General features: G+C 43.1%; 1 protein-coding gene across 11 annotated transcripts in view; it reads left to right on the forward strand.

Moving 5' to 3' along the window:
• The first annotated feature begins 1667 nt into the window (after window positions 1-1667).
• tle3b (TLE family member 3, transcriptional corepressor b) overlaps window positions 1668-16139 on the forward strand; it is a 28397-nt gene continuing 13925 nt past the window's right edge. For 3 of the 11 annotated variants that reach the window (XM_063881297.1, XM_063881290.1, XM_063881293.1), the window contains exons 1-8: window positions 1668-2094; window positions 2612-2825; window positions 3392-3492; window positions 3697-3760; window positions 5713-5757; window positions 11810-11872; window positions 12640-12744; window positions 15688-15723. In XM_063881297.1, the coding sequence (XP_063737367.1) occupies window positions 2802-2825; window positions 3392-3492; window positions 3697-3760; window positions 5713-5757; window positions 11810-11872; window positions 12640-12744; window positions 15688-15723 (438 nt within the window). In that variant the 5' untranslated portion in view covers window positions 1668-2094; window positions 2612-2801. The remainder of the gene's footprint in view (window positions 2095-2611; window positions 2826-3391; window positions 3493-3696; window positions 3761-5712; window positions 5758-11809; window positions 11873-12639; window positions 12745-15687; window positions 15724-16139) is intronic. The other 8 variants (XM_063881300.1, XM_063881295.1, XM_063881296.1 and 5 more) reach the window with 4 other exon arrangements.

Raw genomic sequence — 16139 nt, forward strand, 5'->3', positions numbered from 1 at the left:
CTGTTATCACTAATAATTGACATTTGCTTTAATGTTTGATTTAGTTTCTGTGGATTGTGTCAGTAACAAATATTTGTTTAGTTTTTTTCACAGGATTCAGTTGAAACATGCATATTAAAGATTTCCCTTTTTAAGTCATCCAGAGGTAGCAATAGTGTTAGTTTTATGTTTATAGCATCTTTTATAAGAGCTGGAAATTGGGATTGAGATTTTATTTTGAACTAACTAAGTATTGTTAATAGTCTATTTTATGTGAGGATAATTTAGCTATTAGCCCCAACATTTAGCCAATCCTAATAAACCTATACCCTGATGAATGCTATAATGGGCTAGCCAAACACTGTCTACTTGGTTCTTACAAAAACACAATATTTAAATGTCAATCTAAGTGGGCTGAATGGGCACCGAGATAAACAAATAATGAATACAATGTTCTAAGAAAATTAGGGCACAAGTGGAATGGGCACATTTCACTCGTTTGAGCGAGGTAAAAGCTTAGTTTTTGCAGCAAATGTTTTCATGGTGGATGGTATTAAAGAGAAGGGGGAGAATCAAACTGATATTTTGCCCCTACTGGCTTTTTTTTCTTCTTACTTTTGTTTTATGCAGGGCTCTTTTTACCACATGGTAGTGACAGATTGTTTGAGCTGAAAGGAAAAGCCATTCGAAGCTAATTAAGCAGCCATTCCAGGCTCTATTCGCAGGCAGGAGGGAGAGCAGCACAGGCATTTGTCAGCGCCGTACCCAACGTGGGTTTAATTGACAACCCGAGCTCCTGACTGACAGCTCTTCCAGCCCTGAGCCAATCGTAGGCCGCGCAGGAAGACAGCTGCAACGCCATTGGATAGAATGCAGTGAAGAGGGCGGTAGAGGACCCACGTGGGGGCTGGGCACAGTGAGCCATTCTTGATAGGCTGATATCCTTACGCGCAGACGTGTTGTAGCCTACCTAGTGCTGCTGATAGGGAAGCTTGTAGATGCTTGAGGTCTCGTTAGAAATAGGTCGATCAATTAAAGTCACTCAAAGGACACTCTGCTGTAGATTAAGTCGTATTCACATCTCCTGCTGCTATTGAGGTCTTGGGATGAATTTCTATGTGCTTTCTATTTTTCTTGGCATGACTTATTTCTTTTTCTGTGCTTCTCTCGATTTGAAAGCATAATGTGTTATAGATGTTAAACGCCTGTTAATGGGCGGACTATAATCCTAACATATCATAATTACATACTGCATCTACTGCTTGATATATATATTTTTCTATTATTAAAATAATGAATTATGTTTTATTTTATGGGGTTATTTTCTTGTTTATATCTGCATATACTGTTTGAAACGGCCTAGTTTTTATTTATACAACTCTCAGGTACATTTTTGAAGTGTGAAACTCTGAAACAGCAGTTGAAGGCAAGGATATATAATAAATTACTGCCTTTTGTTTTGAACAAGTTGTTGAACGCACTGAATGTCACTTCAAATCCAAAATGGCGAACATGTGAGGTCACACACCGCAGCCCAATCAGAAGGCAGGTGCACTGGGCACCCCACGTGGGAGATACCGTGCTGTGATTGGCCACATTGGCTAAACTCCTTTCGGAGCACCCGATTGGTCAGAGCAGGGCCCTCTCTCGGCAGTCGGGTCCTCGTGTCAGTGCACAGTCTGTGTGTGGTACAGCGCGCGGCGGAGGAACTGGGTATGCCCAACAGCAAGCTCGTGGTATATTTCACAACGGTCGACATTAGGAAAAAAACACTTTACTCGCCCAAAAAATAATCTTTGGACTTACTGGAAGATTCGTGTACTACTACTGGATGTAATATTGTTGAAAGTTGTATGCAGTCAACAACTCGTCCCGATCGAGGGGTTTCCAGCGTCCAACCGGACGGAGAGACGCTCTTTGCCTCGGGATCACCGAGGTTTTAAAGGACTCTCCAGGGGCAAAGAAGTCTACGAATAACAGAAACTGCGACGGAAATCTTCCGCCTTTATTTCTCCGTGTTTCCGGCGTCAAGTGAAGGATATTACGCTTTTTGAGTCTGGATTCTATTATTGGTTACCTGTGCACAAGAGAGGGGAGGAATCAGCCCAGACAAAGGTAAAAAGGGCGACATGAAGTGAGCCGCTAACAAGACGGGAGGTGGTGGCGTTGTGGCTTCATGGCAGCCCACTTTGAAAGCTCCTTGTTTTCAGATTTTCTTTTTTTCCTGGACCACCTAAAACAACCCCGTTGTGTGTGTTCTTGTTTCCTTTTGTGGAAGCCAACTCGTTAGATTTACGAGAAATACAAAGCCACCATGTCGTTGAGGTTGTGATCAAAAGTATCAACTTTGGGATTTATTTGATGCATCGGCTCAAACGCATTTTGCTTGTTTTTCCCTCTATGTAATGCAACATGAGGGGTATTATCTAGATTATTGACAGGATATCTGAAACAAAAACATGTTAATGCCACATTGAAGAAAAGCACAGTTTATTCTTATGTTGTGATAGAGTAGATGATAAACCGGTTAGTTTCTTAAAGCTTCAGTTCCTGTCGATTTACAAGGCGCTATGGTGGTTTGATGCGAAAGTGATTCAGCGCCTCAGCTGTGCCTCGTTTTCTGTTTGTATAGGTACAAAGGAGAGGCCGACGAGGTGATAACATCCAGCGGTCTAAGTGTGTGCCTCGCAGCCGAGAACAGGGCTTTGTCCGCCGCCATCCTGCGTTTACAGGGGAGGGGGTGGCGGTGATTTACCGCACCTTCGCAGGATTAAGGAAAGAGAGCGAAAACCCACCGAATTCCCTTGTGTGAAGGACACGACATGTATCCACAAGGCCGGCATCCGGTAAGTACTTTTCTTTGTCTATGTTTGTAAATTGCAAATGCACCGCCCTTCAAAGTAGCCTAATTAGCTCGTCAGACTGGAGCTGCGGATCCACACCTTACTATTTATGGTCTGCATCGGTGCTGCTGCTGAGGCGCTGCACGCTGCCAGCAGAGAAACTGGGAGATCGTGTTTATTGGCGATAAGATCAGAGTTTTTTGATGAACTCAGGAAAGTAGATCATCACCTCCTGCTGTAATCTGACTTCATTCCACAGTGCAGTTTTGTAGTCACATGTTTACACTGCTTAGAGGGAAATTGTTTTGTGTGCACACCACAGCTTTGTGTGTGTGTTTTTTTTATCCCTTCCTTATCATCCTACCTTGTAACATTACTTTGAGAATGGATCAAGTGATCCTCAGTGCACAAGTTGTTACTCTGTAGGGAAATGTGAGGGCAAACCATTAGATAAAACAAAAACTGTTCACCAAGACAGAGGAGTGGGCGGATATAGCGAGATGACACTATTATCTGTACTGTGATGGTGTTATTTACACCTGTGGTCTCTGCAATCTTGCCCTTTTCAGGCACCTCACCAGCCAGGGCAGCCTGGCTTCAAGTTCACAGTTGCAGAGTCCTGTGACCGGATCAAAGACGAGTTTCAGTTCCTGCAGGCCCAGTACCACAGGTAATGACTAGCACACTAAACATCATTGGCTTCCTGGAAAGAATAGGAAGAGGAAGCTGCGTCTGTCTTGTTCCATTTTTGTAGTTTCACAAACTGATGTTACAAATATATGTTTGGACGTGTTAATTTAAGCATAATATAAACAAATGAATGCATATATCAAACTTTCCATAACGGTACGATTCATTCTCTCTCTTCCTGAAGTCTGAAAGTGGAGTACGACAAGCTGGCCAATGAAAAGACAGAGATGCAGCGTCACTACGTCATGGTAAGGGCACTCTTCGTAAACCTCTGAATCTGATTTAGTGCCGTGTCCTCCCTTTAGCCTCAGGTGAACACTCACAGGTGTTGCAGCCCGGTGTTTTGCAGAGGCCATGTTAGCATTTGTCCCTGCTTGGTGTTGTTGCCTCACGCCAGTGTTTTCTGTTTTCATTGGATAAGAAGGTGCAGGGTAGGGGTGTGTGGGGGGTTGAAACTAGCAGGGGTCAAATGTCCAACTATTGATTGGAGGGTGTGATGACCCCCTCTATGGCCCTGGGGTCCTCTTTATGACCCTGCACACCCCCACCCTAACACACCCACCATGACCCACTGGGGGTTAATGACTGGTCTGCTGGCTTTGTGCATGAATCAGAGGGTTTCCTGTATTCTACTTTACTTCCCAACTGACCCACGGTCAACCATGGGGTCATTGAGACACGTTTGACACACCCAGTGGTTTGAGAGATATGTGGAGAACAATCATAAAGATGATAAACATTTCGTTTAAGTGCTGTCATTAGCATCAATACCACAATATAAATGAAAACATTCTCAATTATAGATATCACTAGTCTTAACACTAATATCCTATGATCAGTCAACAAAAGGAAATATCAGCATCTTTTTGAGATCTCTAATTTATTTTCCTTTGATCAGAAATGTCAATCATTAGCTCATTCTAGGTTATCAAATGTGAAGAGAAGCTTAGTCCTTTAATGACAGGTAACTTATTATTTTTGTGTTTTGAAATGATGGTCGAACCAAACAAGATATTTTGGGGTTTGGGGAACATGATATTTATCTTTTCTTCTTTTTTGACATATTGTAGACCAAGTGAGTAGTTTATTAGTGAGAAATGGTGCAGTAAACGAATAAAAATAAACCGTTTTAGCCCCAATATCATTACAATCACCATTCAATTAAAAGTCAGTAACCAGTCAAATCAAACCACTGTTTGTATTTTGTTAGCACCATTTTCTAGGAATCATAGCTGATGGTTAAGATTCTTTAAACCGAAGATACGTGGTTCGAATAGCTTGATAGAAGAGATTTAAAAGTGTTTCATGTAAAACATTTTTAACACTGCAATCAAAACCTATTTCACTCAGTTCAGAGCTGATCAAATGGAGACAAAAGAAACCTGTGCTTCTGAAAGACGTCCCAACACCAAGGATCTTTTTTAAACTTCTGCATTGTGTAGGTGGAAAAAGAACAATCTTTATCTGTCGACGGTTGTAACTTAGCCCTGTCTCAGTTTGTCTTTGTACGTGCTTATCTTTTTTGTACATCAAAGGAATGACATAAACCAAACGCAGCAGTACGTTTGTTAAATATTATTTTCCCTGCAAGTAACCAGAAGGTGGTGGGAGTAGCTATAATAAATGGAAGCTGTTAGATAAACAAAACGGGCACAGCACTGGGCTTTAGCTTGTATCTGTTGGTGGGCTTACAAGCGTTTGGCAATCATCAGCAGATAATGTTGTTTTCAATGAGGGTATTGGCCTTCTTGTGGGTTACTAAAGTCACAGACAGTGTTTTCAGCTCAATGACAGGCAGTGCCCAGAAGAAGTTAGTGAGACAGTAGTCGTCTGTCAGCTGGGGTCACACAAAGAACATGACGTTTTCATCCTCTTTGGTAAATGTCAGTGTGTTTGTAATAGCTCACGCCTTGTGCTGCAACAAGTATTCGACATGTCTCTTTTATTGTTCTGATGCTTTGGAGGGAGGATGCAAATGTCAAATCAGTCAACCACAATCTCCTTTTTTACAACCAAATTCGCCAATGAAAGAGGTTACTTGGGATTCCTATTTAGTTGATTGCAATAAGGGAATATAGATCTCAAGGATGGCATCATGCCCTTTATCTATTTTAATGTGCATCTTAGTAAAGTATTTGAAGCAAGTGATTGTGCTTTCTTTATTATGTATTAATGTTTTATCTTCTTTCTTGTTTTACAGTACTATGAGATGTCCTATGGGCTCAACATTGAGATGCACAAACAGGTATGTAGCCATATCAGGGATGCTCTGTGTACAGCCAAAACACTGTTGTTCTTCCCCTTGGTGATCGAGGAACATCAATACACCCACACACACACACACACACACACACACACACACACACATACACACACATACCTGCCCTTACTTTCTACCCCCATCCTTAAATGGCTTTAGGACGCATACACATAGTGGCTTCCTGTAGTGAAAATGCTGACAGGCTAAACAACACGAAGGGCATGCTGCCTGATGGGGATGCTTTGATAAGATTAAAGTGAAGTATTTGGCAGACCGTCTTGAGAGGATGTGTTTTGTGTGGGTTGTCCTCCTGAATGTGTGTGTGTGTGTCTGCGTGTGCTCTATTCTGTGTCTGCCTCCCCAGTGCCAGGCGGGCTAAAAGCTCATTAGTTCAGCCGCCACCCAGCACTGGGCATCCTGCTGCAGTGGAAAGACTTCTACAGATAAATAGGGCAAAACAATCTGCAGTTTCCTCCACTCCTCCCAAGCAGGGTTCTGAAGGTTCAGACATGTTAAAATCTTCTTCTCATCGGAGCGGTGACCACGTTTCACATCAGTCTTCTTTATTGTTTTGATCTTTGGCCTGTCATGTCCAGAGTTATGGAGGCATGTTGGTTTAGTGTTTGCAGAGACCATCGCTCAGCCCTGCATGCTGCTCTCTGACCAAACTGAGCTTCATATCTCCAGCACGCTTTTCTGTCAGCTCTGATATTTCTCTGGAAAGAAAAGAATTGTTGTCTTTATTACCTTTTTTATGCGTTTTGTTGTATCTGACCGGGTCTTCCAACATCATATTGGAAATGAGTTTTCTCACTTAATGTGTCTTTGTAGGGCGAACAACAATTAAATGAGCAATTGGACAGAAAATGAATGAAGAGGACCTTTTTGATAAGTCAGTTATTCAATCAAAGGTTTGCTGCTATTGTGTTTTTATTACATTATAAATTATCTCTGTTTTCAACAAAACAAGCTCTCTCAGTCTGGGATATTGTGATGAGCATGTTGACTATTTTGGATAAAACAATCAATCAGAAGTTGAAATAGATCTTAAAACAGTTGTCCAGCCCACGGCTTGCATTGAAATGTATATAATCCTAAATGCTCCTCAGAAGTCAGATTACACCTTCAAACAACACTGCAAAACAACTCTGTTTAGCTAAAGATCTGCCCAGGGCCTTTTAGTCAGCCGTGTGAAACCTACATTTTCCTTTCTATTAACCGACATTAGCATAATCTTTTATTCAGCCGACTTTAAAAGAGGGAAAAGATAACCGGCTTCTCAAATGCCCCTCTTTTATCTCCCTCCACTTACATTTCCATTTCCTCTGATTCTGTCTTGTCTTCTGTTTCCCTCAGTCACCTTTGCCTCAGCCATTCTACTTTCTCCACCTCCTCCTCGTGCCCTCGTGTCTTTTCATTGCTTCCCCCTCCTCTGTGTGCACCCCTACCCCAACCATGTGATGTGAATGATGGCTTGTGTCATTAGCTGTGTGATATGATGTATGAGAGTGGGAGTCTGTCAGAGGGGGGGCAGAGGTGGGGTGGAGGCTTCATGGCTCTCAGATCCAGAAGGTTAATGGCATCAGTGGGAGGGTAGCACGCTGCACAATTCATCAGGTGTAGACTGTGTGTGTGTGTGTGTGTGTGTGTGTGTGTGTGTGTGTGCGCTAACTAGCTGTTATAGCCCCCCAGTTCTTCAGCGCTTTCTGTCAGGCACTTATCACCAACAAGAAGGTTGCAGGAGGGGGTGGAGCTGGCTGTTGTGGGTGGATGCTGGTGGCAGTGGACAAAACAAAGGGGGATGGAAACAGGAAAGGAGAGAGAGGCTTCAGGGTAAATGGGTTAATCGACTGCTCCTCTCCTGTGCATCTCCTTTGTTTATCAATAAGCCCGGTGGAGTCTACGGAGCTCTCTGAATAATGCATGATTCCTGCCACCTCCCTTACTCTCTCCCTCCCTGGTGAACCAGTGTTTGTGATGACATCAGCGAGAGGTAAACAGACAGCCCTTAGCTGCCCCTGTTATTGGGAGGGAGGAACGGGGGGGGGGGGGGGGGGCTGGATTATTGGATGCAGCCAGTCACATTACTTGCTTGTCGAGATTTATTACAGAGGGAAAAGAGACCTGATAAAGTCACTTTGTGTTGTTATCGCCACAGAGCTGGATTAAAAGGCAGAGGGGGGGGTTGCACAAACCACACACACACAGCCACGGAAATTTAAGAGACCACTTCAGCATAATCGCTTTCTCTTGTTTTATGTCTTTGAGTTAAATTATTTTTTATTGTATTCTCTAAACTACTGACAACATTTCTCTCTGTTGGATTTCAACAGACACTGGAATGGCTGCCATACATGTAGAGATACAGGTTTAAGAAAAATATGGAGTGATCTCTTAATTTTTTCCAGAACTGTATACATAAACCTCATATCCCTGACCTGGTGGCAGTCTTTGCACACTGTAATTGAAGTTGGGACAGCCACACGGTGTCCCCTACACTGTGTCTGCTGAGCGGTTGCTAGTGTAGGGATCTGTGCGGTTGCCGGGGGGTAATTTGTTTTGACAGTGTCTCTTATGATGGCAAAGAGTGCAGGGTGGAGGTAATCACCCTCGCTTGCTGTCAATAAGTGATTTTAATTAGCGCAGCTCATTAGGCTGCCTCAGCAACATGCCCTGCTGACTCTGTGGTACGGGCTGCTTTGTTTTTCACTTCCTGTCTTCTCTGTTGTGGTCCATGTTTATCTTTCTGTACGCTTGCCTTCATTTTGATTTCACTTCTCTCTTTGGGTAAATTGAAAGCAAAAGGAACATAAATTAACCATTGGCGGATTTTAAACCATGCTATTATGCTTGGCTGATTACTTTTCTTGCACCTTAGGTAGCCATTTTGTGCATCTGCTGTATGTATCCATTTCCTCACTTGTTGAGTGAATGAGGGAAAGGAATAAAGTGCTTTATCAAGAGAGTCGTGTCCGTTTCCTCGATGGAGGAAGAACGTGAGCGGAGGGAGGGAGAAAATGAATAATTTATACAGGATTCCTGGAATTGTTTGCCAAGGTGATGATTGCCGACCTGTCTGTAAGCCAAAGCAAACTGAGGACGGGAACTTACACACTCTCTTGAGGGAGCCTGACGAGGTTATTGCAGGGTGTGAAACATGCTTTATTTTGATAGCCGGGCTAGAAGGGCTGGTAGGACATTGGTGTTAGATTGTGTACACTCAACCTGGTTCTGTGTGTTACTGTTGATCTGGTTATATTGGGGAAAATATGTTGTTTTTGTAAACATAAACTGCATGATTCCAAATGAAATCCATCAAAAATATTGTTCTCGTGATATGAAATCAGATGCAATCTCCTGAAATAAACTAATTTCCATACGCTCCACTAAAAGAACTGATGTCACTTCAGTTTTGTGTGTATGAGCTCAAAATAGAATGACATGCAAAATATTCTTCATGCATTTGTAATGAACAAGATACCTCTAAGTGCCTCTTTCTTCCTCTGCTCTGGCTGAGAAGATAATTCCCAAACAGCCCTGCCCTCCACCACCACCACCACCACCACCATCACATGCCACTTGGTTTCTTTGCCAATTGAATCCTCGTCAGAGACTCTGCTCTCCACTTGGGGGCTAATGCCTGCAGCGACAAACAGCCAAATGGCTTTCAATGCACCATTGACGGAGGGATGCCACGGAGAGAGAGAGCCTCTCCAAGCTCTGGTGCTACTAGACAACCCTGAGTACCTGTAATTGTGGAGCTGCAGTGAAAAGCTTCTACTGGCTCAAAGGCTTCTGTTTTCAGTGGCTTTAAGTGACAATAAACTCTTTCCAGTGCCTGTCTCTGTCACTAAAAGCACTGTGGAAAATGGTGCCTCCAGAGTAAAGAGGGAGTAATTTAAGAGGCTGCGTGTCATTGGATGTGATGTGTTATGAGTATATTTTCTCTGCCAAATGGCTGTGAAAAAGTTGTGTAAATAAGCCATGTGCCCATTTGCCCTCCCTAACAAGTGTGAACTCTATCTGAACAGAGTGCTGGGACTCAACTTGAAAAGGAAGGACATGATGTAGCCAATAAAGGCCGCGCTGCCGGTGGGCGGATGTGCTTGCCCTCACATTCTCCGTAATTGTAGCTGAGAAATTACTGGTAAAATATACGGCATCAATAATTACGCCACAAAACCAAAAAAAAGGTTACAAAGGAAGTCTGTTCCATTGTTTTATTTCCTGGCTCCAAAGTAATATTTTGACTGCAATAAATTTGAGAGGAAGCAAAGGGTTTGGGAACATTTTAACCTGACACACGGTGAACCAAGCTCAGCATGATCTCTGGGAGCACCTGGTGACGCTGCTCCCACTGAGCGCAGGAGGCAGAGTGCACCTGTATGCCATGAATGTTTCTGGCTCCCAATAGAAGCTCTGGAGTGGTGATTTTGCTCTGAACAAATGGATGCCTTTCTTTGTGAATCGGTTTGCGGTGAGGGTTTGTAATGTCGCTGCTCTAATAGCCAAGTGTATCAGCATACCGCTGTTTCCTACAAGCCCCATGTTGCTCCCCTTGCAGCCATTTCAGAGAAGTGGTGTGATACTGAAACACTCTAATCCTACTGTGTGTCATTGTATCCAGCCCCCGCTAATGATGATGGTTTATGAGTCTCCACAGAGCTCTCTCTCTCTCTCTCTCTCTCTGTCAGCCCTCTCCCCCAGTGCACCACCCCCTCCCCACCTCCCCACTCCCAGTTATCCCTCATTAATTTCCCGTGCCAATCAGATCGACAGGCCGAAAATTCAATTTAATGACCTGCCTCTTTGCTGCGCCTAATATGATTTTACAGGCTGTTCTGGTCAGGGCCCCAGCCCAATTTACATAACGATCTGCCTTGCCAGATAGCGTTGCCCCAGCAACAGAAGAGGGGGAAGATGAGAGAGGAAGAGGAGAAAGGAGGGAGTGCACAGAGTAGTGGAGATTAGCAGGGAGGGGTGTGAAGGAGTGTTTGGAGGGGGGAGGCTGGATGGAGAGAAAGCAGTGCGTCTAAGGTCAGACAGGAGGTTGTGAGATAATTCCTGACAGGCCAGCAAAGGTCTGTCCCCCTCCTCTTCTCTCCCCCGTCTCCCCTCCTCCCAAATGAAAAGAGCTGAGCAAAAGGCCAACGGCACCTCCTGTCCCCGCTTTTCCACCTTCTCCCCCCCCCCACTCCCCCTGTCGCAGTCAAAGGAGGTTAAGGGAGAAAATGAGTGGAATGCAGCAGCGTATAAAAGGGCGGGAAGGACCTCTTCACCCCCACACACCTGCTGGGCCTCCACCCCTAATCTCTCACAATCAATTAGTTCACCTCCCCCGGTTCAGTCAAACTACATTACCTTAGTGTCAAATCAGAGCGTTTCACTTTGCCATTCATCACCCCCTTACACTTCTATCCCCTCACCCTTTATTCTCCTTTTTGTTTTCTTCTCCTTCCTCCTCACCCTCACTCTGTGGAAAGTAGAGATACAAAAAAAAAAAAAGGAAATGGGTTTGGGCAAAATGTCTTGGGACATTCAAGTGCGGTAGGCGGGCAACCCGGCATATCCATTTGTCCAAATGCAGCGCTGTAAAGTGCTCTGTCGGCCGCGCGCTGCAGTATCATCTTACTCTCCCAGCTAATATTCTGCGGTCGATACCAAAGATGCCTCTGATAAATGGGACCGGAGAGTTAACCTGTCTGCCTCCCCCCCCCCTCTGTGTGGGGCGTAATTATGAAGTATGGCCCTCGTTACGGCCTCTCCAGCCAGATGCTATTAGCATATTTCAGCCTCCTAATGAAATAAGGCCTGAGTCTAATGGAGGCAGGAGAGAGGGCAAACTAAATTTGTTCAAAGGCGGTCCCAATTTAGTTAAGAAATACAGGCTCTATCCAAATGGACACTGCAAACATTTGTGTGTGTGCATAGATGCACACCCTTTTGTTTTATAGATAGTTTTACAGCCTGATTAAAGTGTTGCCTGTGGCATGCTGAAAGACTCTCATTCTAACATCTCCCCTCTTCTCTCCTACAGACTGAGATTGCCAAACGTCTCAATGCAATTCTGGCTCAGATCATGCCATTCTTGTCACAAGAGGTGAGTGTCACTCCAGCTCGCAACATTTTAGGAGTGAGAATAATTTCATCTGCAACGCAAGGTAACAACAGGAGGAATGACGACTTATCTCATATATTACCAGCATGCATTCATTGTGTGAACGGAGTACAGATTGTAAGCAATTATGTAAACCTTGAAAAGGTAATTGAGTTGATGGTTTTGGCAGCACAACCCTAGTGACTTATGCCATTTCATAATAACTTAAATTAAAAACAAGCAAAGTACTTAAAATATGCAAGAAACTTTAAAACAAGCTTTCACATATCTTAAGATGGAAACTACACTCGGCTGTCCCATTCTGCTGATTTCAGTTGAATTATTTTTATTTCTTTCTCACGGTAAGGCACGACACAGGTACTCTAACTGTCACTCCCATATATTATTCCAGCTGTTACAAACAACCCAATGAATGGAAACTGTGCTTCGGGATGCAACACTTTTTATGCCAACTTTGGTTTGGTTGCTATATCGTTGATTAGATTTTTAACAGCAGTTGATGGATCATCGGGTCATCATTATTGTCCCTAGTTGTTATGTATCATTTTGTTCCCGTTACGAGCCTTATTATGCAACTGTTGTGATTTGAGTAGGATATAGGATTATAGATTGCTTTTTTTCCACCTTCTACAGCTACAGAACCTGTTTGTTACTTCTGTCGGTATAGGCCCAGATATGTGCTTTTATAATGTTTTTCTAATAAATCCTCGTCGTTCAGGATCTAATCTCTGTGTTTATGTGTCTTGCAGCACCAGCAGCAGGTGGCTCAGGCTGTTGAGCGAGCCAAGCAGGTGACCATGACCGAGCTGAATGCGATCATCGGGGTACGTGGACTTCCCAATCTGCCTCTGACTGTGTGTATATCCCCTTTTCTTACTTCATTTGACCTGAGGCCAGGGGCAAAACTGCACATATAGAGAGGGTCGGCACTCCAGTTCAGACGTATAGACAGTTTTAAATGTGCCACCTTATTGCTTGCAGGTTCATTTCACCTTTTTATACGCTTCAGTTGAGGCGTTGCATGTCAAGGATAAACACAGAAAGGGTAATGGATTCAGGAGGAAAATAGGGGTGAAAAAGGAATAAGTGTAGCCTAGTGTATTAATCTGCAACCCTTTTCTTGCTCCAGTATGTGGCATTTGAACGTTCAGTCTGAATACACACTGGCAGTACCGTATACCTCTTCACTTGCGCAGCCTTGCCCCTGTCTTCAGCGGTGTACTATGTTTTTATTTGCAATGCAATGTTTGCTATAGTGCACTCTGGTCTTCACTGCTGTAATTCCTCTGATTGTTGGTTAACCGTGACCTGTCAGCACGCAGGGAGCCGGTTCCAGCAGCAGCTGTGCTCTGATTTCCTCAGGCAGAGTCAAAGGACATCTGATATAGAAACACAGAACAGGCTGAGATCAGATCACCGGGGTTTCTCAGATTTCACTTTGGCTGCACTTTAATTTTTGATAAAAGGTTTCAGCCAACAGGCTTACCTCTACGTCTGACCTGGCAGCAGGAGGAATTAAAGTGGTCAGTGTGGGATAAGCTTTGTGATCGTAACAGAGATTTACAGCAGTGTGGACATAGCAGGTACTGAGCTTTTGTCAGGTTGAGTGGGTGAAAGACTTTGTCTGTTTGAGGAGCACACACACACACACTGCTAACCTTGTATTTACACCATATAAATAGCCTGAACTAGATGCTTTCGGTTTGCTAGAGCTGCAGCTAATGTTTATATGCATTGAATATTCTGTTCATTTGATAAATTAATTAATTATTTAATACTATAAAGATGAAAAATGACCAGAAAGCCCATCACTCTTTTTTTCCCCACCCCACAGTCCAATAGTTTACTGTCACATATGACACAGATCCTCACTTCTTCAAAGCTGAAACAAATATTGAGTGTACACATAATGTCTGCTCCAGTCTCACTAGTAGGTTTTTAGGATCTAAGAAAAACCCTCAGGGCTTTTAACTCGTTGTTTTTCTTGTGATCATATTAAAAGTACATTTTCTTACGTTTGATTTAATTGAGAGCATCTGCAGCCATCTATACTTTAATAGAGGAAAGGAGTGCACTTTAAAAATCAATAACTGACCCTTTTATTGTAGCCACAACCCTTTACACACACAAAATCCACTCTTGGACCCCACTTTTGTAGCGATTTTGTCTTCCATTTGCTTTTATTTGAAAAACTATCAGAGAGCTGCTTTCCTATAGCCATCTTGGACGCAGATGGATAACTGACCCTTTTGATTAGCCCTCTGTAGTTAGAGGTTAGTCAGCGGTTAGCTGCTCCCACTGGTCAGGGGTCAAGTCTAATGAGAGGCAGATATCGAAATTCGATTAGAGTAAATGAGCCAGGAGCACAACCCCCAGTTTTCAAGAGGTAATTATTTCCTGTTTCCTTTTCCTTTTTTTTCAACCCGCTTTGTGAATCAACAGGAGTGACCCTGCCTTCATTAAGGGGGGCAGGGCCACACACACACACACACACACACACACACACACACACACACACACACACACACACACACACACACACACACAGGAAAACAGACTTTAATTATAGGGGCGCAGACATGGCAGGTGATCAATCTCCATGTCCCGTAGTGTGAGTGAGGTGGTGCTGCTGTTCTGTTCTTGTCATTAAAGCCTCAGAGATATTCAGAGAGCAGCCGACTCAGCAGCTAGAGCAGAAAATAGGTCCACAAACACACACACAGTGAATGTATGTGATGCAATTCAAATATTACTTTCCCCCCAAACACCCATCTATTTAGAATCTTTGAGTTTTAGCTGAAGTTTGAATAAAGTGAGCAATATGAAGCAGCACCTTGGACTGTGGGAAACTGGGATGATAATTCTTCAGAAATGTTTAGACTTGAATGACAGAACAGTTATTAAATTATAATTTAGCCCTAATCCTGTATTTGTATTTTTGTTTGAAAATGTAGCATAATTACAGATAGCTGACCTATACAAACCAGTAAACTGTCCAAAATAAAATGTCACTTAATTATGATGCTTTCTGAAGGTGTCAAAACAGCTTCCATAATTGTAAACCATAAAACCATCACCTTGGTATCGAGCAGGCTAAAGGGAACTGAAACTAAGGGAAACGTGAACTAGTGTCGTCCACCTTACAATATGTTTTGCATCAATATTGGCCCGAGGCCATACAGGGTTAGGTTTGATTTGTCAGTAGGGCTCTTTCAGTTCCAGATGGTGCGATGATTATCACCAACACTTATTCAAATGTTTTATTATCTGTGGGACACGCAATGTAACGTTTTACTCTGCCTGGTGTTGTTCCTGCTAACAGTGATCTCCTCTGTTCATAATTTGCATGTTTTATTTGTGTGTGCATATTTACCTTATATCAGAATGTCATTATATCATTGTTTCCAACCGGAGTGTATAGGCATTTAAAGAAAGAGTCCCCAAACACAGCACAGGGTTTAGCTTATCAGCATCTACACATTTTTAATGTCTAAAGTCGTGTCATGTTTAAGGATGATAGTCATTTAAAGTCCTAGGTCACCATTACATTTCAGATAAACGATGTTAGCTTATAAATGCAGTAGTTTCCTTAGTGTTTAAGTTATATTTTTTTAAACATCCCTCCACCAGTGTTCTCTTTAGTAGTAGTTTTATAGATTTGTTAGTTTTATTACCTTGCACTCTGGAAAATTGGGCTGGATCTTTCACTTATTATCATTGTCCTTCAGTTTTCCTGCTTGTTGCTTAAATCCTTTCTGGCTGAATCTCTCCTCTTCCTCTCTCCCTTGACTCAACAGCAGCAGCCGCCTCATAGTGTCTACCCAGCATTCATGGTCAGTGTTCAGGTTAAACATAGCCAAACAAATCTGTTTTTATCAAGTGTTTTCAATTGCTTGCTGGTGTCTTAGTGAAGGGGTATTTGGTGCTTTAAGGGGGACAAAGCATGACTTGGATGTGTTTGGATATTTGTGGTCTGTTGTCCTTCAGTCTCAGGTGTCATAGTTTTGACTTTCATTCTGATCTCAAAAAATGTTTTCCTGTGTCTCATCCCTTATTCCTATACCAATTTCCCTCGGCTCTGTTTTTCGTGTAGAATGAGGGCTAATCTTTGTCGCGACAACTGAAGAAAATATGATGAGCCACAGCCGTTGTTGTTTAGCAGAGAAAAATGAGGTAATGTGGAGATCATTGCCAGACTTATTAAGCCAGTGTGGCAGCTGGTTTGTGCTGGTGCTGTTGATGCTTGTTC

Source organism: Eleginops maclovinus, chromosome 4 (genome assembly GCF_036324505.1).
Source record: "Eleginops maclovinus isolate JMC-PN-2008 ecotype Puerto Natales chromosome 4, JC_Emac_rtc_rv5, whole genome shotgun sequence".
Lineage (NCBI taxonomy): Eukaryota > Metazoa > Chordata > Actinopteri > Perciformes > Eleginopidae > Eleginops > Eleginops maclovinus.